Genomic DNA, 25,774 nt, shown 5'->3' on the forward strand with positions numbered 1-25,774 from the left:
ATCACGGTGATATCCGTGCACTTCCGGATGTCTTGAGCCATGGCCACTACCTTTAGTGTGCCCCGGCTCAAGAAAGTTTGAGAGACACTGGTCTATAGAAATGGGCAGAATAAATTTCTGAAACAGGAAATGAAACCATTTTGAGTAAGTGTTCCCAAAGTATTTATTCCTATTTCTAGAGCCCTTCATAAACATCTGACTTACTGCCATGGAAATATAATCACCCAGTTTTGTAACTGATAATCTGCTGGCTTTAGAGAACATTTATTAAAAGTAAGTTATTTTGGTTTTAACCTACAGCAACAACACAAATAATTGGAATGAGTGCGACTTTAAACAACGTGGAAGATCTTCAGCAGTTCCTGAAAGCGGAATATTATACAAATGACTTCAGGCCGGTGTGTACATCTGGTATAAGTAATGAAAAACCATTTCAAACACATTAATATCAGCCTTATTGCATTGTGTGGTTGATTAGGCTTGACTGGGATTTCTTTTTGGTTTTTAAGTTTTTTTATTCATTTTTCACATAACAAGTGTATCACTTAAATTTATACAATTTCATTACGTACACATTTGATATTCCTTCATACATTACTATATATATAACGTATCATTATATAATCTTTTACTATAATCTTGAAGCAGTATATAATCTATATATATAAAATCGGAGGTATGTGTGTATGTATGTGTGTGTGTATGTGCCGCGATCACGCAAAAACGGCTTGACCGATTTGAACGAAACTTGGTATGCAGATCCCTCACTACCTGGGGTGATATGTTCTGGGGGTCTCGCGGCCCACCTGCACACGTGGGCGGAGCTACAAACAGAAAATCAGATTTCACCCATTCAAGTCAATGGAAAAAATGTAAAAAGCTGTGGGACCGATTTGAACGAAACTTGGTATGCAGATCCCTCACTACCTGGGGTGATATGTTCTGGGGGTCTCGCGGCCCACCTGTACACGTGGGCGGAGCTACAAACAGAAAATCAGATTTCACCCATTCAAGTCAATGGAAAAAATGTAAAAAGCTGTGGGACCGATTTGAACGAAACTTGGTATGCAGATCCCTCACTACCTGGGGTGATATGTTCTGGGGGTCTCGCGGCCCACCTGCACACGTGGGTGGAGCTACAAACAGAAAATCATATTTCACCCATTCATGTCAATGGAAAAAATGTAAAAAGCTGTGGGATCTCCAGTTATTTTACTTAGCAACCTTGACCCACCAAAATTTTGCAATAGCACAAGGCTTTGTGTAAAGAGGTTGCTGTCCAATGTAATTGAAGCGACTATCTTAACCGGAAAGGGACAAGGTGAAACCGTATTTATCCCGCGGATACCACTTATTCCAACAGATCTTCCTTTTCAGTTTAAGAGATTGCAAATTCCAGTGAGACTTGCATTCTCTATCACAATCAACAAATCTCAAGGACAGACTATTACATACTGTGGAGCGGATTTAAGATCCCCCTGTTTTTCCCATGGACAACTCTATGTTGCTTGCTCAAGGGTGGGTTCACCCAAGAATGTATATGTTCTTGCTCCTGGAGGTGAAACTAAAAATGTTGTTTATAATCAAGTTTTGTGTTAGTTGTATTGTATTCATTTTGTCAAATATTTCACATTATAATTTGAATATTGTACTTTTTATAAAGCTGTAAAAAAATAATTTCATTCACCACTATAAAGTATCTTTATTTGAATCTATTTACAGTGTTATTGCTATAATTAAATACCCGTGCAACGCCGGGGCATCAGCTAGTATTTAATAAGTATACCAACTATTCCTCAATTATAAACCCATCCCCTCCCCTTCCTGGGATTTCTTAATTGTGACATAGTTCCTATAGAATTGGAATATATTCTTCAAGTTAGTTGTTGAAATAAATATATTGGAATTGGAGTGCAAAAATATTCCTAGAAAGATAGGTGTTAGAATTATGAAAGTTGAGCACGATTACTGCATCGCGTCTCAACATAGGGTACCTTTTAAGCCAATAACACACACAGACATACGTTTTCATAAAAATAATATTTATTCAATTTATATCAAAATTAAACTTGAGGTTAAAATTAGAATTAAAATGCCAATTAATTACTGTATTTTTCGCTCCATAAGATACAACTGACTATAAGACGCACCCTAGATTTAGAGGAGGAAAACAAGAAAAAAAAATATTCTGAACTAAATTCTCCCTGCCTGGCTCTGCATCCTGTCCCCCCTCCCTGCCAGGCTCTGTACCCTGACCCCCACCTCTGGTGGTCTAGTGGTAAGCCAGGGCAGGGCACAGAGCAGTCAGGCCTAGTGATAGACAGGCAGGCAGGCCTAGTGACAGGCAGGCAGGTCTAGTGGCCTAGTGACAGGTAGGCAGGCCTAGTAGCCTAGTGACAAGTATGCAGGCCTAGTGGCAGGCAGGCCCCACACCCCCCAGTACCTGAAATCATACCCCATAACTCCCATGTACCTTAAATCATCCCCCATGTACCTTAAAGAATCCCCCCCATACAACCACATATCCCCCCAGTACCTTAAATCATCCCCATATCCCCAGCCATTTGGAGATTGTCGCGGGCCCAGGCAGGAGTGTGCTCTTGATCTCTGCGCTTCTAGCCGGGAAATTCGTTAGACCACCAGGTACGAGCGAGCAGGCGGGTGGGTGGGATTAAAATTGCAGCAGTGGTGGGGGTTTTTTAAAATATGCGGCGGGGGGGCTGGAGGGTTTAAAATATGCGGCAGGGGTGGTAGTTTAAAAATATGCAGCAGCAAGGTTTGTTTTTATTTTTTTATAATTCTTTATTCATTTTTAAAACTTACATCAAGTGTACAATTAACAAAACATTTAAGATTAAATACATCAGTTGAATTTTCTTAGTATATTCAGATACATAAGTTTATTTCCATCCCACCCACCCATTCCATTCATATTTAATCAAAAATATACAAATATAAATACTCTTATTTATATGTTAAACCTTCCGTTTAATTTAAACAACCTACCCTCTCCCTCTCCCCCCATTTGCAAATATACTTCCAATAGAAAATGGCAGCAGGGGGGTTTAAAATATGCAGTGGCGGCAGCAGCAGGGGTGGTAGTTAAAAAATATGCTGCGGCAGGGGGGGTTAAAATATACAGCGGCAGCAGCGGGCTTAAATTTATATCTTCGCTTCATAAGACACACTTACTTTCCACCCCCTTTTTGGGGGTGGAAAAAGTGCGTCTTATGGAGTGAAAAAAATGGTATGTGCACTTCATGCATTTCCATAAACCATAACTCCATAATTATTCTGTGTGTGGGAGACTTGTTACACATGAGAAAAAGTTGTCTATGGAAGTGGAAAAAGGTCTCCACAGAATCAGGGCTGTGTAGTTGCTTATATACTATTACAATGACTGGTGACACGTCACTTCAGCTTAAAATACTTTACCACATTCTTTTAGAAGGCGGGACTATCTCAGACAAAGAAATTCTTTTGATTTTTTGAACAGGCTTAAAGAAAAAGTTTACAAGATAGAAAACTACATTTCTTTTACAACAATTTCTAAGATATTCTAAATATGTATTTAGAATTACATAAAATCATATGATAATATATATATTTTTAAAAGAACTCCTTAGCACCACTTATCTTAGCTAACAATTTAGCAAAGGAATGAAAAACTTGTTTTTAGAAAGAAAGGATATATCTTATCATTCTCGTTCTACAGTCTTAATCAAAAACTTTTTCTGACCATTGAAGATTTTCTCTGGAAAGCTGACAGTTTGTCACAAACACAAAACCAACTAATTTCTTCTTCAATACCTAAGAACATAAGAATTGCCACTGCTGAGTCAGACCAGTGGTCCATAGTGCCCAGCAGTCTGCTCCCACGGTGGCCCCTAGGTCAAAGACCAGTGCCCTAACTGAGACTAGCCTTACCTGCGTAAGTTCTAACTTTGTCTTGAATCCCTGGAGGGTGTTTTCCCCTATAACAGCCGGAAGAGCGTTCCATTTTTCTACCACTCTCTGGGTGAAGAAGAATTTCCTTATGTTTGTACGGAATCTATCCCCTTTTAACTTTAGAGAGTGCCCTCTCGTTCTTCCTACCTTGGAGAGGGTGAAAAACATGTCTTTATCTACTAAGTCTATTCCCTTCACTACCTTAAATGTTTCGATCATGTCCCCTCTCAGTCTCCTCTTTTCAAGGGAGAAGAAGCCCAGTTTCTCTGCTTTAAGATCTAGACGCTACACAAGCTTTTCCTATACTAATAAGAGAAAAGACCAGTTTGTGAACAGAAAATATTCTTAAATTAGGAAACCTTATATTTTAAATTTAGTTTTAAGTTATTTCACCTAAACCAGGCAGGGTCAAATAGTTGACCTATCTTCCGTCTTGGACATCTTGTAATGTCCAGTGTCTGTAATCAAGCCTCAAGGGCAGAGAATCTCCATGGCAACTATCCAGGAAAGCTAGCCAAAGGTCAGATTGAGAAAACATGTCCATTTTGCCTAAATTTAAACCTCATAGTATTTATAAGTTGTTTTTTTTAACATATAGTCATGCAATTGGTCACCTTTCATTCTTTCTTGGATCTAAGCCATACATACATATATACATTCATATTTCACATATTCCATAATTATTAATGCACATAGAAGAGATTTTAGCATACAGATTTCCCTCACTCAGGAATGTGAAATCCTATCGCTTCATTACAGCTAGACCAGAATTCTAGAGGCCCCTTCTACCAGTCTCCTGTGTATACCAGTTTAAACAAAGAATACAGAAATGCGCAAATCTGAAGTTTTGTTTTAAACTAATCAAAGAGGAGAAAGAACTCCTATAATTTTAAGTCATTATCTCTACAAATGTCTATGCACTTACGTCTTTTTCTAAATCCTTTTTAACCAGCAAGTTACACAGTTATACTGTATAATATTATTCCTATGATTTTCTTACTATTAATTCCCTTTTTTCTTCTCTATATAATTTCCTTATCTTTTGTTAATTATTCTTTTAAGAATTTTTTATTATGTTTGCTTACATACACACTTTCTGTCCATGGAAAGGTCTCTGCCACACCCTGCTATTTATGCTGTTCATGCCAGATGATGCCACCTCAAAGTGTGGTCCCAACATAGTCCTTATCTTTCAGTTGGAACTTGGAATAACTCAGCTAAGTACTTTTTGGATCCTTAAGCATGGGAAAGTCCTTACAGCTTCTTCATACAAGCATATCATCATTACATAGTAAATGACAGCAGATAAAGTCCCGAATGGGCCATCCAGTATGCTCATTAGTTACTTACATTATAAATTCATGATTAAATTAAATTGTATAAGCGGCACCACCTGATGTAATCCAAGCAGACAATCCATATAGAATCCATTAGTTCCCAGCGTAATGGCTAATAGGGCAGCGAAAACCATTCATTATCCTCCCAAACTCACCCATTAACACCAGCTCTCTCTGCATATCTGCCCCAAAAGTACCTAGTACACATACATCAATCTGATTCTCACAACCCTTACCAACCTTCCTATTACATCCCACTCAACAGACACACAATTCCAATTATCCCGTCCCCACACATTCATACTAAAACATTTACCAAAACTCACAACCCTACCAACCATACTCCTCATAAACATACACTTGGGAACCAGACCACCAAAATCACCAAATGGGAGCCAACTAATGCCTGATCAATCCGCTGGAGATGAATTGGACACAATTCTTTAGCAGCAGAGTCCAATATAAAAGATCGCCGTCCCTCTGCAGTGAAAACTTGTAACGTAGCCAGGTAGGATAAAATAAAGCGGACTTTGCGTTGATAAAGTTGAGCATATGTTGCTGAAAACTAGTGCTGCTTGTCCAAAAGTGAAGAGGAATAATCTTGAAAGAGGCACACGTTTGTTTTTTTAATGGTAGTTGATTAAGAGCAGAACAGATTTGGCTTCATTAGGAAGGTCCCAGTGCCCTTTCTCTTTATTTTACTTGTTGTAATGGCTGTCAACTGCTTTGGTACAAACTGAGGAGCAGAGCACAGTGCAGGGGAGGCAGAGCTGAAAAATGTAGATGACGCCTTCTACACAAACTTGCAAGTAGAAATGAATAACCCATTAGATCAAGACTCATATGTCTTTCTACTAGAAAGAAGATTATCAAAGTAAGAACCTAATCTTCCTTTGTATAACAGAGATTTTCTAACCAATAAGGGTTTATGGTTTTCTCAGCCAATAAAAGCTTGTGCTCCATTACTAACTAGAATTTTTACATCCACTATCCTTATAGTGCTTAGACACTCCTCATAATTCAAAAGTTATAACACAATTAAAATATTCTGCACTAACATGAATTCAGAAAGAATTTGTTCTCTTGGTGAACTTCCATGTATTTGTAGTCTTGAGACATGGCAAAATCCATATACATGGCTATAGCAATAATACTCTACAAATATTACAGTTAAGTTGATTCGTTAATATGAATGTTAATTTAATTAAATAGCAAGAAAAAAATAATTAATAATTGCATGAGGTATGATATGCAAAGCCTCAAGACCACCAATTACTATACAGACAAAGTTCAGTTATGGCAGAGATTTAGAAAGTAAGACAATTCTGTGTATATTCATTAATTTTTCTGTTTGCAATTCTAGGTTCAATTGAAGGAGTATGTTAAACTTCAGGACAGCATCTATGAAATTAACAGCAAAGCAGAGAATTTTTTTACTTTTTCGCGATTGCTTAATTATAAGGTAACTAGAGGGTGTCTTGTACATGCTAGAGCTTATAAAGAGCAAAAAGAGGTTAGATTAAGTTGTTTTGACCATGGTAAATTTTTTTAAAATGAAGATTTATTTAGTGAAGGAAAACAAATTGTATGGGGCAATTGATTAATAATACTGGGTTGTTTAATCTTAGAGGTTGGTTCACTATGTGGAATTTTTGTTGTACATCACTATATTTTGATACTGTGTATGGTAGGAATTGACCCCTTTTTGTATGTAATTTAATCTTAAACACCTAGGCAAGTATATATTAACATTTCTAGTGCAAAAGGCATATGAGTCTTGAAGCAGTGAAACATAGAAGCATGATGACAGATAAAGGCCAAATGGCCCATCTAGTCTGCCCATCCGCAGTAACCATTATCTCTTTCTCTCTCTCTCTCTCAGAGATCCCACATGCCTATCCCAGGCCCTCTTGAATTCAGACACAATCTTTGTCTCCACCACCTCTTCCGGGAGACTGTTCCACACATCTACCACCCTTTCTGTAAAAAAGTATTTCCTTAGATTACTCTGGAGCCAATTTTCATCTAAGAATAACAGGCTTCTAATGATTATGACAGGGGTCGCCATACAATAAATCACAAATAATTGGAATAGACTCAAATACAGTTTTTGGTGGAATTCATTGTGTCAGATATATATAAAATGGAAAGAATAATAGCCACACAAAAAGGGAATTATAATAAATATAAAGAGGTTTGGGGGCCATTGATAAATTATTGTAATGAATAGATTCCATTTTTCCATTAATAAAAGTTCAGGAATGGGATAGGGAGGGGGGCGGGGTTGTTTCTTCATTAATTGAAAGAAAGAATGGAAGGAATTGATGATTTGATATCTGTCTTTATCCCAAGACAAGCAGGCAGCCTATTCTCACATATGGGTGACGTCATCGACGGAGAAGATATAAACTTTTTATAAAACAATCCCATAAATCCATCCATTCCTGGAGATTTACCTATCTTAATATGATGTATTACTCCTCGTATCTCATCCTCTGTTATATCCTCATCCAATCCTTGGGACTCTGATTCTTGCAACTTCTTTAATTCTAATTGAGACAAATACTGTGACAGAGAAGCCTCCTTTCCCTGATATTCTGATGTGTATAACTCCTTATAAAATTCCAAAAACCTATAATAAATATCCTTTTCTTTTGTCAGGACATCTCCACGTTTATATCGTATACTCATAATATTACCTTGCATATGTTGTACCTTAATACGGTGTGCTAGTAATTTTCCTGTCTAATTCCCAGATTCATAATGTTTAAGTCTAAGGCGGTTTAAATTAAACTGAATAGCTTCATCTTCCATTTTTCCCAAGGCCATACGAATCTCTTTTATTTGAGTCCTTAACTGCTCCCCCCCCCATACCCTTCTTATGTTGTATTATTAATCCCATCAGTTTTTCTCTTAATTTTTTTTCCTCCCTTTCTTGAGTCTTTTTCGTATGGGCGGCAATAGAAATTAATTCTCCCCTTAAAACAGTTTTTAAGGATTCCCAAATCGTAATGGGTGAATATTGGTCGATACTATTATTATCCAAAAAGTTTCTGATAGTATGTTCTATTTTCTGAACTACCTTAAGGTCTTTTAATAGGTTAGCATTTAATTTCCATTATCCCAGGACAAGTAGGCAGCATATTCTTAACTGATGGGTGACGGCACCGACGGAGCCCCAGTACGGACAATTTTAGAGTGATTGCAGTCTAAGAACTTAGAAAGTTCCAATAGGCTGCACCGCGCATGCGCGAGTGCCTTCCCGCCCGACAGAGGTGCGCGGTCCCCAGTTTCTTAGTTTCCGCGGAGCTAAGAAGATGCGTTTTTCTCAACGGTTGTTGAGCTTTTTTCTCTTGCCTTCCCGCTCATGTGTTTTTTGTGGAAGTTAACCTTCCTCGTTTTTTTTTTGGTTTTCTCTTACTATTTAATTTAAAAAAAAAAAAATCCTTATTTTTTTCGTTTCTTTTTGTTTTGTCCCGGCGGGGCCTGTTGGCACAATCAAAGCCTCCGACTTCGATTTAGTGGAGGCCATGTTCACCTTCATGCCCCCACAGCCGGGATTCAAGAAGTGTCAGCGGTGTGCACGTCCCATCTCATTGACCGACCCCCACATTTGGTGTCTTCAGTGCCTGGGTCTGGATCATAACGTTTCATCTTGCACCCGCTGCACTTCGCTCAAAAAGCGCACCTTGAGAAACCGGCAAATCCAGCAAAAACTTCTCTTTGGTGCCGGGATGGACCCTTCGACATCCACTCCAACGTCGGCTGCCCCCTCTAAATCGGCGCCGACTCTTTCGACACCGCCTGACCCTCCTCCGGTGTCGCATCCCCCAGGTAAGCCGACTAAAAAGCCATCCTCTTCCCTGGAGCGCCCTCCAGCTGATCCTGCAGTGAGCCCAGTCCTGCCGGCCTTGAAGCGCCCACGTAAACGCTCCGCTCCTATTGAGGTGAGTGCCACATCATCGGCCTCCTCATCTCCCGAGCGTCGAGCGGCACCACAGGTACCGAAGAAAAAGAAAGCGGTACCGGTGCCTTCTTTGGATGAACACATTGCGGCCATCCTCCAAGTCCAGCTTCAGGAGCAATTGCAACAGCTTCTCCCTGCTCTGCTGGCACCGAACCTTCCAGTCCCGGTCCGGTCTGAGCCTCTGGTACCAATGGCGACCCAACCTCTGTTGTCGGCATCCACACTCTCGGCGCCAATGCACGCTACCTCCGCTTTCATGCCTGTTTCATCAGCGGAACCGAGAACCTCACACCATGCGGTGCAGACTGTATCCAAATCGGCACCGTCTCCCGATCTCGCACGACACCAGATTACTTCTCCCGGTACCGCCTCCATGCCCTCCGGCAAGTCATTGCGAAAATCTCGGCATGCTGAGCCCTCGACTTCACTGTCTCGGGGTCGGCCTTCTCAGGTTCGCGACCCTGACTTGTGGGATGACTCTGAGGAGCCTGTCGGTACCGATGAGCCTGTTTCCTCTGATGAAGAGGCTCCTTCTCTCCAGGAACCAACTGGTAAACCTGACCAGACCTCGTTTATTAAATTCTTGAAGGAAATGTCTGACTCCCTCTGTATACCTCTGGAGTCTGATTCCAAGAAATCTCAAGCTTTCCTGGAAGCTCTGGATTTTGACCAACCTCCAAAAGAATTCCTCAAGTTGCCCCTGCATGATATTCTGCAGGAAACTTTTTACAAAAACTTGGAGACTCCTTTGACAATTCCGGGATCTCCACGAAAGTTAGACACCCTGTACAAGGTTTATCCCTATTCCGGGTTTTGATAAACCGCAACTCCCCCATGAGTCCTTACTCGTGGAATCCACCTTGAAGAAGGTGGCGGGCACTAGTGTCTATGCCTCCGTCCCTCCTGGTAGAGAGGGTAAGACCATGGATAAATTTGGCAAGCGTTTATACCAAAATGCTATGCTTGCCAACCGTTCAGGCAATTATGCTTTTCATTTTTCTTTCTATCTAAAGCATTTAATCCAACAGGTGTCTTCCCTCCAAAAATATCTTCCTGAGCGCAAGATACCTTTATTCCAGCAGTATACCTCCAGTTTGCTCCAGCTTCGGAAGTTCATGGTCCGTTCCATTTATGACATATTCGAACTGACCTCCAGGGCGACTGCCATGGTGGTTGCCATGCGCTGCTTGGCTTGGCTCCGGGTCTCAGAGCTAGATGTGAATCACCAAGACCGCCTCGCCAACGCTCCGTGCTTGGGTGACGAGTTGTTTGGTGAACCCTTAGACACTACCACGCAAAAACTGTCTGCCCCTCTTTTGTTCCAGACTCTATTCCCCTCATCGTCAGGTTCAATCTAGCCATTTATTTCTGCATGAATTTAAACTAAAAAAAAAAAGATAAATATAGTTCATCCAGTCATATAAGAAATGGCTCTACAGCAGGGGTGCCCACACTTTTTGGGCTTGCGAGCTACTTTTAAAATGACCAAGTCAAAATAATCTACCAACAATAAAATTTTAAAAAACACAAAGCACACTGTACGCAGAGAAAATGTCAGTAAGGAAGGAGGGAGGGGGCACAAACTTGGGATACAGAAGGAAGGGAGGGAAGGGGCATGAACTTGAGACATAGCATGGAAGGATAGAAGGAAAGAGATGCTGAGGTGGAGGAGGGAATAGAAAGGGAAAATTGTTGAGCATGGGTGTGAGGGAAAGAAATGGTGTACATGGGGAAAGGAAGAAAGAGGAGAATGTTGGGCATAGGTAGAGAAAGATGAGAGGGAGAAATGTTGGATGTGGTGTTAAGAACATAAGCAGTGCCTCCGCCGGGTCAGACCATAGGTCCATCCCGCCCAGCAGTCCGCTCCCGCCGCGGCCCGAACAGGTCACGGCCTGTCTGAGTCACCAGAAGGGGCCACCTTGGTTTCCCATTGAGTCCTATCTTCCCATCGAAGTCCTAACCCTCCGGTCTTGCACATGCACAACCTGATTGGATTTCTATACTTATTACCTGGTTAGCTTTCTATACCTGTGTTACATCCCAGAATCTCTCTCAGTATCCCACGATCCCCCTATCCCTCAGGAATCCGTCCAATCCCTGTTTGAATCCTTGTACCGTACTCTGCCTGATCACTTCCTCCGGTAGCGCATTCCAAGTGTCCACAACCCTTTGGGTGAAAAAAAACTTCCTTGCATTTGTTCAGAACCTATCTCCCTTCAGTTTCTCCGAATGCCCCCTCGTGCCTGTTGACCCCTTCAGCCTGAAGAATCTGTCCCTATCCACCTTCTCTATGCCCCTCATGATCTTGAAGGTCTCTATCATATCGCCCCTGAGCCTCCTTTTTTCCAGAGAGAAGAGCCCCAGCCCCAGTGTTGGAGAGGAACAGTGGGACAGATGCAAGAGGGAAGAATGTTGGACCTGGTGGTGGAGGGAATGGAGGAAGAGATGTCGCATGGTTCTGGAGAGGGGTAATAGAAAGAGAAATGTTGGGCATGGGGCTGGTGGACAGGGGTAAAAGATGCTGCACACAGTCCGGGGGAGATGAGAGAGGGAGAAATGTTGGATGAGGCAGTAGAAGGAGTTGGAGCGATATATCCTGGATCCCTCTATCTTTCCTCACTCCCTTTACAGCAAGGGAAGGAATGAGAGAGAGATGGTGGACATAGCACATGGGGGTGGAGGAGAGAGGAAGAAATGCTGTGCAAGGTGGGGAGGGATAAAAGAGTGTGCTTTGTGTAGTTTAATTTTGTGGTTACCATTATGTATTATTAATAAGATTATATTGTGTGTATGTGAAAAATGAATGGAAGAAATGGCATTTACAATTAGTACTATTATTAGTATGGCGGCTGGGTCTGGGGTGGAGCCTGGGCAGTGCTTTTGGGCCCCCCAAACAAAAAAGCATTCCACTGACGACCTAGCATGGGAGGAGAGATCGTAGACTTGCTGGGAGGAAGGGGGACGAATGACCGCATCCCAGAAATTTTGGCATAATTTGCATTTTCAATTTTAAAAATCCTTATCTCCAAGATGCAAACTGAGCTATTTTCTACACATAGCTATTTAAGTTTTTGCATACAGGCCCCTTATATTAGCTTTTTCACTCCTTTATATTCATATGACACAAGTTCACCATTTTTTAAGTTTTCTCTCCCTTTTTTTTTTGTTCACTCAGCATCTTGAACATCCCTGTTTACTGAGTAGACATACAAATTTTGGTTAGAAATGATTCACAATTACTATGCTAACAAGAGCTAAACAAACTTTAAATAACTTTACAGTAACTTCAAATCCTGGGGGGAAAAAATACCACAGTACTACTGTACCTGCACATTTTTTCCAGTAACAAATGACTAAATATAAAATAATATCAAAACATATCCACAAATAAATTTTGGCCTTTTGAAACCTAGTAATCAGTCATATCAATCATGGAGTCACTCACACCCCTATAAGTACAAGGCCAGGCCAGTCCACCTGACTTCTACTACCGGCAACCCCCCTCGCACAATGACGTCACCTACTCGAGCTCCCGGAGATTCCTTGTTCGCTACGACGTAGGTGTGGGACGGTGTGGTAGAGAATGCGAGGTCTGATTTGTTCAGTGTCCTGTCCTGCACCATAAGCATCCTGCGCTGCGGTGAAGTTTCCAAGCGAGAGAAGGGGAGGTTTCCCTTGCGCCGTGACTTTTTTTTGCATCATTAGGCATAGGTCAGCGACGGATGAAAACTTACAACTTGCTTCGGGCCTTCCTCGTTGCCGGGTCCTGCCTTCGCGGAAACAGAAAGTAGGCAGGACCCGGCAGCGAGAAAGGCCCAAAGCAAGTTGTAAGTTTCCATCCGTCGTTAACCAGTTTCCTGCCTGTCTCCTGCCTTAGCCCTTAGAGAACTCATGCTTCCCTTCTCTTCTTCCCCCCCCCCTGCCCCAGGATGTAACTTCCGGTTTCGGAGGGAAGAGGAGGGAAGCCGGCACGCATACCTTAGAACCCCGAAGCATGAGTTCGCATCTCCAAGCCGGTGAGAGATGGTATTTTGGGGGAATTTTTTTATGTTGAGCGGTTGCAACAGCAGGATTCCTGATAGATGACAGCTGGGCGGTAATCTAAATTAGCTGGGCGGACAGCCCGGTTAAAAAGCCCTGGGGAGAACACTGGACTTAGAGCTATCTAACTTTTGTAAACGAACTGGAGTCCAGAATGCTCTATGTAAAAGAAAAAAACAAGTTAGTAGTAGTCCTTCTTGATTTTTCAAAATTATACTCAAAAGTTCTTCAAAAAAGAAGCATACAAATTCACCAAAGTCACCTTTTCCCCATTCAACTCTGAGCAAACGTAACCAATCACAAAGATGCTAGCGAAAGGAGAGCGGGCTGTTCCGAGCACGTAAAAAAGGAGCTAACGTAACCAATCACAAAAAGGCTAGCGAAATGAAGGTAGGCTGTTCCGAGCACATAAAAAAGGAGCTAACGTAACCATAGTAACGTGAACGTGCGCGTGAATGTCATTACGCTGATTTGTCCTTCCGCTCAATTGTCTTGTGCGCAATGATAATTGTACTCAATTGTCTTGCGCACTATTGTCGTTGCGCTCACATGTCTTGCACTCACTTGTCTTCGCGCATTTGTCTGCATGCTTTTGTCTAGCGCGCATTTGACTTGCCACCCCCTTCATCATCCTTCCATTCAGCCTTTGTAAAAACTTTCACTTTTTTTTTATCAAATAATTACTCCACCCCTGCTTTCTTTTTCTCCTTATTAGAAGCCCAAATTCGCACTGGATAATTTTTAAACTAAATCATCTTTTCTCACATTTTTTGTAAATGTATTTCTTGTACATAACAAATATCATAATTCAGCTTTTTCATCTCCTTTAAAAACAATTGACGTTTTCAAGGCATATTAAGTCCATTCACATTTAGGGCTTCTTTTACAAAAGTGCGTTAGGGCCTTAATGCTTGGAATAGCGCATGCTAGCCGCTACCACCTCTTGAGCAGGCAGTAGTTTTTCAGGTTTGTTGCTCAGAGACATTCTTCTAATAATACCAGGTTGGCTTTTCATATGTTATATTTAACAAAATCCTTAAATGCAGAGAAGGCCTTTGATTGGGTGGAATGGACCTTCATGTATCAGGCTATGGATTGGTTTGGTATAGGATTTATACAAATGATTCAAACATTGTATAGCTCCCCTGTTGCTAGATTACATATTAATAATAATTTTTCAGAGCGTTTTAATTTGCATCGGGGGGTTAGACAAAGTTGTCCCTTGTCTCCTTTACTTTTTGATATAGTATTAGAACCCTTGTTATTAGCTGTTCAGCAAGTAAAGGAGATACAGGTTATTCTGTATTATGCCCACTATATAAAGATCCCCAATGGGATCCCCAGTCATTGAATGGCTACGCGTAGGCTCCATTACTGAGGCTAACTCTCTTAGATTAGGATTGATATTACCTTATCCATAGTTGGTTATTAGTGGGAAATATTGGGCACAGTATTCTGTATTATGGTCAGGAATATAAGGTCTCTGCTTATGCAGATCATATATTGCTTCATTTGAGGAATCCTGGAACAACCATTCCATATTTGCTTGACTTGATAGAGAAATTTGGGAAATTTTCAGGTTATAAAATAAACTGGAATAAATCAGAAGTTCTTCCTCTAAATGTACATTGCACAAGAGGTTTATTTGATTCATTTCCCTTTTTATGGAGGGAGGAAGGAATAAAATATTTAGGTATTTGGATAAAAAACACGCTAGAAGAAACAATGAAAGTGAATGAAAAATTTTTATTACAGAAGGTAACAGAATTGTGTGAGCAATGGAATCCTTTACATCTGTCTTGGTGGGGAGAGTCCAAACTATTAAGATGATGATTTTGCCTGTGGTTTATTACCAAATGGGTATGATACCAGTTTTTTTTCAGGGGTCTTTTTATAAAAAATTAAATGGTATTCTTACAAAATTTGTTTGACTGGGTAAGATTGCTAGAATTGCCTTAGTGTCTTTACAAAAACCAATTGCAGAGGGAGTTGTAAATTTTCCCAATTTCTATAGGTATCATCAAGCCTATATTATGCGCCAAGGTATGTATTGGGTCCTCCTAGAGCTCATGGAAAAACTCCCAGACTGGTTGGGGTTGGAATGGCAGCTTCTGTTCCCTCTCAGGCTCGGACATGTTCTTAGTACCAAAATGCCTAGAGTGCATAAAGAAAACAGAATATTAATAGACTAGTGTTTTAGCCCGTTACATTAACGAGTGCTAGTAAAGCCTCCTTCCCTCATATGTCCCCTATTTTGAGCCCCAGCTCTAAAACCCATTTTTGCCCCCCCCCCCCAGCCCTCTTCTCCCATCTGTTCCCTTTCAGCCCGAGCCCCCTTTTCTCACCAGCAGCATTTCCCTCCCCACTCCACTTCCCACTCCAACATCACCTCTTCCCTGCTCTCCCTGTCCCTCTTCCCTGCTCTGCCAAAAAACAGAAATGTGCAGCCACCCCTGGATAAGATGATTAACATACCTTTTGTAAAAAGACTTCCACATTGCTGCTAATATTCAGATGCCTGAGCTCTTGAGAGGACAGAGCATGGCTTACTTGTGGTTTCTTCCCCCTCCCCCATTGCCAAGTCACTGCTAATAATATTCAGATGCCTGAGCTGCTAATATTCAGATGCCATCTCTCTGTCTCGCAGCGGGCTTGCCAGCTTTGGCCAGACAAAGTTCATTTTTTTAGTTCAAAGCCGATGCTGCGTCTCCTTTCTCGATCCCTGCCAGAGTCGAAAGTCTTCTCCGACTCTGGTGAGGTTCGATAGAGGAGCCGCAGCGGCGGCTTTGAACTAAAAAATGAACTTTGTCTGGCCGGAGCCGGCAAACCCGCTGCGAGACAGAGAGATGCGTGGTAAGCGCGCATGCGCACTCTGCCGGCCACGGAACTACAGTAAGAGTGCACATGCGTGCTTAGTGTTTTATTATATTAGATACATGGAAAACTTTACGATATGTCAATAGTTTAACACCTATTCCAATTCAAAAATCTACAAACCAAACTATATGGCTGAACTCCAAGATTCAAATTGGCGGGTTTCAGATTGTTTGGAAATATTGGATAAAAGCAGGTATACGCACATTAGATGATGTTATATCTAATGATAAACTGCTTGATTTTTCACAGTTGCAACATAAATTCGGCCTTGATAAAAAAACAAAGCTATAGGTGATTGCAACTGAAGCAGGCTATTCAGGCGGGGTTCCCTGAATGGAAAAATCTTAATAATCATTTAGTTTAGAATTTTTATGCTTTCAGGCAGACTTCCTGGGGCACCAGGCCGCACTGGTACAAATTATTATCTGGATATATGAATAAAAAACCAAAAACTGGACTTAGAGATATTTGGAGCATTGAGATTAAGCATCAAATTACCGTGTCTCAATGTCCTCGAATTTGGTCTTGGAGGATGAAATGTACAATGTCTGCATCTATGAGGCAAACGTGGTTTTTCCTGTTGCATAGAGCATTCTGGACCCCTGTTCATTTACAAAAATTAGATTGCTCTAAGTCTAATAGATGTTGGCATTGTCATCTCGATGCGGGGACTTTAGATCATCTATTGTTTTATTGTCCATTTATTATGGCTTTTTGGAAGTCGATTTGGGGCCAAATAAATTGTTTGCTAGAGAATCATGTGGCATTATCATATGACACAGTTTTATTTGGCATGTCTATGAGAGCCAAAAGCCAAATATCTTCCAATAATAATAAACTTTTAATGATTCTGACAGGAGTTGCCATTCAACAAATAACGCATAATTGGAAAAATTGAAATAGATTGAATTATAGTTTTTGGTGGAGGTCAGTGTGTCATATATGTAAAATGGAAAGAACATTAGCTGTTCAAAAAGGATATTATCCCAGGACAAGCAGGCAGCCTATTCTCACATGTGGGTGACGTCATCTACGGAGCCCCGACGCGGACAGCTTTTCAAGCAAACTTGATTGAAGATTCAAGTTTGCTGTGCTGTACCACGCATGCGTGCCTTCCTGCTCCACTAGAGGGCGCATCCCCTCCTCGTGGTCTCCAGTTCGTTTGTTTCTGCGGAGCCAAGAAGTCCTGTCTTTTTGGCTTCTGCCCAACAACATGCCTTCTAGTACCGCGGCTTTCTTATTTTTTTACGATCGGAGAGTCGCTGTGCGCCTGTTTGTTGTTTTGCATCAATTCGCGATCTTTTTGGCTGCCCGGGGGCTCCCGGGTTGTCGCGGCTGCGTGGCCTTGTCGGCCGCGGCCGGTTTTTTGCTTATGTCCCGGCCCTTGACCAGGTTTAAAAAGTGCACCCGGTGCGAGCGTCTTCTTTCTATCACCGACCCGCATCGTTGGTGCATTCTCTGTTTGGGGGCTGATCATCCGACCGAATCCTGCCCCCGGTGTGCTACGTTTCAGCACCGGGCTCTTCGTCGACGTAGGGCCCGTATGGCGGATCATTTTGCGGTCGACCAGCCCTCGACCTCAGCCTCGGCTTCGGCCCCGGCCTTGACCTCAGCCTTGGGTGCCTCGGCCCCACCTCGGGACCCAGGCTCGAAGTCTTCGACGTCGTCCAAGGCCTTGGCTCCGGGTAAGTCTCCTCTTCCTCTCACAGGTTCTACTCCCGCGAAGAAGCCTTTCTCGGGGACGCCGGCCGGGTCTAGTGGGGGTTCCCTGCCCGTTGCTTCGGCGAAATCCTCTAAACCCTCGGGTCGTGCCTCCGCCACAAGGGAATACTCTGTATCGAGGTCGCCCTCGGTGGAGTGCACTACGGCACCGGACATGCCCTCAATGATGCCCGTGCCGGTTTTCCAGGATATGCTCCAGGCGATGATCTCGTCGGAGCTCTCCGCTGCGCTGGCCCATCTGCAACCGGCCTCAACCTCGCGTGTGCCGGACCAGCCTGAGCAGCGCATAGGAACTCCGGGGGCCAAGGTGCGCTAATCCCGACGTTTGTCCTCGTCCTCGGACTCCTCCCCTCGGGCCTCGAGGCGGTCTTCCCCCGAGGGGCGAAGCGTCGCTCGAAGCACGCCGAGACCTCGTCCCGGAGGGGTTCTAAGAGGGCCGAGGTTCCCCTCCAAAGCGGGGTCGCTCCCCGACTTCTCATGCTGAGGGACCACTGAGGGTTACAGAGTTGTCTCTGGCTAACCCTCGGCTCTTACTAACTCCCCCTCGGTCCGGGGCTCCGGACCGAGGCTCGAGGCTTTCGCCGAGGGAGTCTGGGGACCGGTCTCTGACCCGTCATCGGTCGGTGCCCCATACCCCGGCGGCGTCTCCGAAGAGCTTCTCGAGACGGCGCAGGTCCTCGACCCCTGCATGCTCTTTGAGTGCCTCCTGGGGTTCAGAGCGCACTACGGAGCGGGAACCTCGCTACTCTAGGGAGGCTTCCCCATCCTTTTCAGGGCCGGGGCGATCTCGTTCGGCTCTCCCTCCCAGGGCCAAGGAAGCATCCCGCCCGTCCTTTACTAGGTTTGTCCAGGACATGGGTCGGACGTTGGATTTTGACCTCCAGGCTCACTCCAGATATTCGAAGGAGTATCTGGCGGAGCTGGACATGCCGTCTCCGCCTAGAGAGACCCTTCGGCTGCCGTTGAACCCTGTGCTCCGGCAGACCTTCATCAGGAATCTTGAGACTCCCTATATAGTGACGGCTGTCCCCTCTAAGATGGAGTCGAAGTATCGCATGGTACCCTGCCCGGGGTTCGAGCGCCCGCAATTGTCTCACCAGTCGTTGCTGGTGGAATCATCACTGAAAAAATCTCACCCCTCCCGGGTCTCGGCGGTGGTCTCTCCGGGTCGTGAGGGCCGGACCCTTGACAAGTTTGGCCGCAGGCTTTACCAAAACTCCATGATGGCCTCTAGGGTGCTCAATTATTCCTTCACTTTCACGTCCTATCTCAAACACCTGATTGGACTGTTAACGACCTTCCAGGCGGATTTACCAGCTTCTTGCCAAGGGGCGTTTGGCCTGCTCCTTGAGGATTTTGCAAATTTGAGGCTTATCTGTTCCATGCGGCGTACGATGGGTTTGAACTTTCGTCCAGGTCTGCGCCTTTGCGGTGGCTATGCGTCGGCTGGCTTGGCTTCACCTGGTCGACATGGACCCAAATCTGCAGGATCGGTTGGCCAACCTCCCCTGTGTAGGCAAGGAATTATTTGATGACACCATTGAGGCGGCTACGAAGCGCCTCTCGGAGCACGAGAAGTCTTTTGCTTCGTTGGTCAGACCGAAGCCTAAGCCTTCCTCGTCGAGGCCTTATCGGGCTCCCCCGCGGTGCTTTCCGCAAAAGTCAACTCCGGCCTTCTCCCGGCCTCTGCCCAGACGTCAGCAGGCGCATCCTAGGGCCTTGCCCAAGTCCCAGCCATCTGCCGTTGCGAAACTCTCTCCGTCTTTTTGACGGGGTGAGCGGATGGGGGCGGGCCCCCTCCACACCAGTGACAGGCCTCCTCCCCATCGGGGGCCGCCTCAGAGCCTTCTACCCTCGTTGGGCGACCATCACGTCAGACGAGTGGGTCCTGGGCGTGATTTCCTCGGGCTACTCTCTCAGCTTTCGGGAGTTTTCTCCCGATCATCCCCCAAGCGCATGTCCTTCCAATCGGGCGCAGTTGTCTCTCCTTCTCTCGGAGGCTCGGGCCCTTCTTCGCCTGCGGGCGGTGGAAGTGGTCCCTCCTGGTCAACAGGGGCGGGGGGTTTACTCCCGTTACTTCTTGGTGCCAAAAAAGACCGGGGATCTGCGCCCGATCCTGGACTTGAGATGCCTCAACAAATACCTCGTGCGGGAAAAGTTCCGGATGCTTTTCCTTCCGGTGCTTTATCCCTTGCTGGACGAGGGCGATTGGCTCTGCTCCCTCGATCTGAAGGAGGCCTACACACATGTTCCGGTGCATCCCGCTTTTCGCAGTTTTCTGATTTTTCATGTGGGAGAGTACCATCTTCAGTACTGGGTCCTCCCCTTGGTCTGGCTTCGTCCCCTCGGGTCTTCACGAAGTGTCTTGTTGTGGTCGCAGCGGCCCTGCGGTCCCGGGGGCTTCAGGTGTTTCCATACCTGGACAACAGGTTAATCAAAGCGCCGTCCCGGGAGGGGGTTATCTCAGCGACCCGATAGACTATTATATTTCTTCAAAGTCTGGGGTTCGAGGTGAACTTCCCAAAATCCCAGCTGTGCCCCTCTCAATCTCTACAGTTCATCGGGGCCGTGCTGGACACGGTTCGCCTCCGTTCATTTCTTCCTCCACCTCGATTGGAGACGCTCATCCGTCTGAGTCGGCAAGTTTCTCTGTTGCCCTCAATATCGGCGAAACGCATGATGATTCTCTTGGGTCATATGGCTTCTACCGTCCATGTCACACCGTTTGCCCGATTGCATCTGCAGATCCCTCAGTGGACAGTGGCCTCTTAGTGGCGTCAGAACCGGGACTCGATCTCCAGTCCCGTGACGGTGACTCCCTCTTTGAGACGCTCGCTCCGTTGGTGGATCAACTCTTCCAATTTTTCCAGGGGTTTGCTCTTTCTCGCCCCTCCGCACCGCAAAGTCTTAACCACGGACTCTTCGGAGTATGCTTGGGGGGCTCATCTGGATGGACTGCGCACTCAGGGGCTGTGGTCAGCGGAGGACCGTCGCTGCCACATCAACGTCTTGGAACTTCAGGCCATTTATCTGGCCGCAGTGACCTTCCGCCACCTGCTTCACGATCAGGTGGTTCTCGTTCGTACGGACAATCAGGTGGCGATGTATTATGTGAACAAGCAAGGGGGCACGGGGTCCTGGTCCCTGTGTCAGGAAGCTCTTCGACTCTGGGAGTGGGCGATTTCCCACAACATCTATCTTCGAGCGGTTTACATTCAAAGGGAGCGGAACTTTCTGGCGGACAAGCTCAGCCGCCTACTCCAGCCGCACGAGTGGTCGCTTCACTCTCAGGTCTTACGACAGGTGTTCGAACGCTGGGTGACCCCCCAGATAGATCTGTTCGCCTCCCCCCTCAATCACAAACTGCCTCTCTTCTGTTCCCGGACGTATTCCCCGGATAGTCTTGAGGCCGATGCCTTCCTCCTCGTGTGGGAGGGGAAGTTCCTCTACACATTTCCGCCTTTTCCTCTAATCCTGCGGACGCTGGTTCATCTCAAGTCTACACAGGCCACTGATACTGATTGCTCCTCGGTGGCCTCGGCAACCATGGTTCTCCCAGCTTTTTCAACTTTGTGTCAGGGAGCTTCTACTTCTACCTGTTTTTCCCTCTCTGCTGTCTCAGAGTTGGGGTTCACTGTTACATCCCAATCTGCGGTCTCTACATCTGACTGCTTGGTTCCTTTCCACCTGAGTTCTCTTCCTTTGTCTCAGTCAGTGAGAGAGGTTTTGGAGGCATCTCGTAAGGTTTCGACTAGACTCTGCTATTCTCAAAAGTGGATTAGATTCTCTTCCTGGTGTTCGTCTCATCATCTGGATCCTTTGTCAGTCCCGGTGTCCTCGGTTCTGGAGTATTTGCTTCATTTGTCTCAGTCTGGTCTTAAGACAAATTCTATTCGAGTGCATCTTAGTGCGATTGCTGCCTTTTATCAGCAGCTTGATGGGAAGTCCCTTTCTCTTCATCCTTTGGTTTCTCGTTTCATGAGGGGTCTCTTGAATGTCCATCCTCCTCTCAAGCCTCCCCCTGTGGTTTGGGATCTCAATGTAGTTCTGGCTCAACTTATGAAACCTCCGTTTGAGCCTATGGATAAATCTCATCTCAAGTTTCTCACTTGGAAGGTGATCTTCCTGCTTGCGCTCGAAGAATTAGTGAGCTACAGGCGTTGGTAGCGGACCCGCCATCATGACAAGGTGGTTCTCCACATTCATCCTAAGTTTTTGCCTAAGGTGGTGTCTGATTTCCATCTCAATCAGTCCATTGTTCTTCCGGTGTTTTTTCCGAAGCCCCACTCTCATCCTGGAGAAGTGGCGCTTCACACACTTGACTATAAGAGGGCGTTGGCTTTTTATCTTCAACACACTCAGTCTCATCGGACGGTTCCTCAATTGTTTTTGTCCTTCGATCCTAATAGGTTGGGACGCCCTGTTTCCAAGCGCACATTATCCAACTGGTTGGCTGCTTGTATTTCCTTTTGCTACGCTCAGGCTGGTCTCGTGCTGCATGGTCGGGTCACGGGACATAAGGTCCGAGCGATGGCGGCTTCTGTTGCGTTCCTCCGGTCAACACCTATTGAGAAAATTTGCAAAGCTGCCACTTGGTCTTCGGTTCACACTTTCACCTCCCACTACTGTCTGGATACTCTGTCCAGGAACGAAGGCCGGTTTGGCCAGTCGGTTTTGCGTAATCTGTTTTCTTCAATTGCCAACTTCACTCCGTCCCTTTTTGGTTAGCTTGGAGGTCACCCACATGTGAGAATATGCTGCCTGCTTGTCCTGGTATAAAGCACAGTTACTTACCTTAACAGGTGTTATCCAGGGACAGCAGGCAGATATTCTCGCTACCCTCCCGCCTCCCCGAGGTTGGCTTCTTAGCTGGTTATATGAACTGGAGACCACGAGGAGGGGATGCGCCCTCTAGTGGAGCAGGAAGGCATGCATGCGTGGTACAGCACAGCAAACTTGAATCTTCAATCAAGTTTGCTTGAAAAGCTGTCCACGTCGGGGCTCCGTAGATGACGTCACCCACATGTGAGAATATCTGCCTGCTGTCCCTGGATAACACCTGTTACGGTAAGTAACTGTGCTTTTTAATAAATTTAAGGATATGTGGGGGGCCATTAATAAATTATTGTAATGAATAGATACCATTTTCCCCTGATTAACATAATTGAAAGAATGGGGAGGGGGTGGGTTTTTGGATTTCATTATTTGTTATGAATTTACTATATTATATGTATTATTTAATATTAGAATGGTGGAAATGTTTGTGGAATTTCAAGTGGCATATTAGTCAAATTGTTGTTACTTTCTGTGCACTTAATGTTAAACATAAAATGAATAAAGAATTAAAAAAAAAAAAACAATTGACGTTTTCAAGGCATATTCAGTCCATTCACATTTAGGGCTTCTTTTACAAAGGTGCGTTAGGGCCTTAACGCTCGGAATAGCGCATGCTAGCCGCTACCACCTCCTCTTGAGCAGGCGGTAGTTTTTCAGGTAGTGCGTGCTAATCTGGTGCGTGCGTTAAAAATACTAACGCACCTTTGTAAAAGGAGCCCTTAAACTTCCCAAGCTTATCTTATTTCCATTCATTCTTTCAATAACTTTTTCATTTTATTCTCTTTAACTTTCCTATCCTTACAGATCTTATTTTTTTTTTCTCTTTTCTTCCCAGGCCTCCTTAATTCCCCAACCCCTCCACTCCCCCCAATCCCATCCACTCTCCCCTTCCCCCCCCCCCCCCACTTCCTCTTCCTCCTTCCATACCTTACTCCAAGACTTCGTGTGATTCTCTCACTCCCCTTGAAATAGGTCAGAAGTCTGTAGCCAGGAAGGCAATTCTTTTACAGAAAAACCTGCCTGACCAGCCTGCTCTAACAATTTGGGAAAGGGATTGGCACTTGTATATCACCTTTTTTGTAGTTATACAACTATACTCAAAGTGGTTTACATACAGGTACTTCAATCATTTTCCCTATCTGTCCCAGTGGACTCACAATCTATCTAACATACCTGGGGCAGTGAAGGATTAAATGACTTGCCCAGGGTCACAGGGAGCAGTGCAGGGTTTGAACACACAACCTCAAGGTCCTGAAGCTGTAGCTCTAACCAGTGCGCCACACTCTCCTTTGATGGCTTGGAGATCATTCCTCTGGGAGCACGGCTTGCTCCTGGGTTTTGCCATAGCTTGAGCGCAGGCTATGTGGCCCTGTGGGCTTTAGCAGGTGCCAGTTGTGTTCCCTTCTCCCCCCAAAGACACATGATGAGCTTTGGGGGTCTGTGGTCCCAGGCTCGTTCAGGGTCTGACTGGCAACCCAAAGATACAGGCATTTAGAGTGGAATTTCATGCTTGTCTGTGGCAGCTTTCTTCTGCATTGTCCAGCTGCAGTTTGAGCTGAAGCAGGCACATCGTCAATACAATAGTGAGTATAGGGTAGTCTACAGATTGAAGTTTTAGAGCAGGGGTGTCCAACCTTTTGGCTTCCCTGCGCCGCATTGGACAAAAAAAATGTTTCTGGGGCCGCACAAATGCTCAAACGCTGCATCAAGAAAGAGGAGGGAGCCAGCAAGAGGAAAACACTGCATCGACCGGGGCCGCACAAAATACTTCACGGGGCTGCATGCGGCCCTTGGACCGCAGGTTGGACACCCCTGTTTTAGAGGTTTCTGTGGCTTTTATATGGGTCCCCCCTCCAAAACCCCTTTTGTTGAATTTTCTGTGTTTTTATGGAGAGGGCATCGATGAGCTTCCACCCTTGGAGCAATCTCTATGGTTGTCACCATCGACCCCAGCACCTGTAAATAGTGTCAAGCCATGGGAGCTGGCAATGCCCAGATCTCTGAAATCTGGTGGCTTAGTTTCAGTTTGCGTGTGTCTGGCAAAAAATACACGGCCTTCTGCTGTGTTGAAGCAAATTCCCAAGTAGTCTCCAAGTGACTCTTCCGAAAGTTGATAATCCAACCAAAGTCCTGCAGCAACTGTATAACTTGTGCCATTGCTGTCTCTCCCTCTTGCATGGCTGGAGCTCTGATCAGCCAGTCATCCAAGTACGGATGCACCCGGATCCCTTCTTTGCACAGGTGTACTGTGAAAATTATAGAGAATTGCGCATAGTGATCATTTTAATATTAATGACCTCATTGTATTACAGTAAGCTGTTTTGATAATCCGCCGCTAAAATGCATGCACGCTAAACGGGCTGGAACTGGTTTAGCAAGCACGTTAAAGGCAGATTTTAGTTTTGAGAATCTACCCCTAGGTCTTCAAAACCTTTTCTTTCCCATCTAGATTAAGTTCCTTAGTATTAACCCTCTTAATTAAAGATAAAGACATAATACAATTCTTGAGTCATTTGTTAATTTATTTACCTACTGAGTTCAGTTTTGAGGATTATGGTTTTTGTGATGTCTTTTTTTTTTTATAATGTATTTGATTAAAGAACAGAATGAATTGGAGGAAGAGTTGAAATGTAATAATATTAATATTTTATTTTTAGTATTCCAGTAATATGCAAAAAATGGACCCTGACCACCTTATTGCATTGGTGACTGAAGTTATTCCAAACTACTCCTGCCTTGTCTTCTGCCCCACTAAGAAGAACTGTGAGAACGTAGCTGAAATGATATGCAAGTACCTCAGCAAGTATGTGTGCCTGATGATACTAAAATAATAACTTATTCTTTAGTGCCTCTCCAGACCGGCACAGTTCACTGATGGGTACTAGCTCACCATGACCAGCAGGTGGAGACTTTTGGCTGTAGTTCAAGTGGCTCTGCAGTTCTTATACTACATCAGTCTGTTCTCAGGCTCCAGCAAGTATGGTAAGCTGTTGCAGTCTTCCCTGGTTTAGGGCTGTTGGAACTTGTGTAGTGGCCTTCCTGTCCC

General features: G+C 44.6%; 1 protein-coding gene across 3 annotated transcripts in view; it reads left to right on the forward strand.

Moving 5' to 3' along the window:
• HELQ (helicase, POLQ like) overlaps positions 1 to 25,774 on the forward strand; it is a 202,255-nt gene that overhangs the window by 65,614 nt on the left and 110,867 nt on the right. For all 3 annotated transcript variants that reach the window (XM_033963804.1, XM_033963812.1, XM_033963820.1), the window contains 3 exons: positions 301 to 398; positions 6,649 to 6,747; positions 25,386 to 25,531. In XM_033963804.1, coding sequence (XP_033819695.1) covers positions 301 to 398; positions 6,649 to 6,747; positions 25,386 to 25,531 — 343 coding nt within the window. The remainder of the gene's footprint in view (positions 1 to 300; positions 399 to 6,648; positions 6,748 to 25,385; positions 25,532 to 25,774) is intronic.

The sequence above is a fragment of the Geotrypetes seraphini genome, chromosome 1 (assembly GCF_902459505.1).
Source record: "Geotrypetes seraphini chromosome 1, aGeoSer1.1, whole genome shotgun sequence".
Lineage (NCBI taxonomy): Eukaryota > Metazoa > Chordata > Amphibia > Gymnophiona > Dermophiidae > Geotrypetes > Geotrypetes seraphini.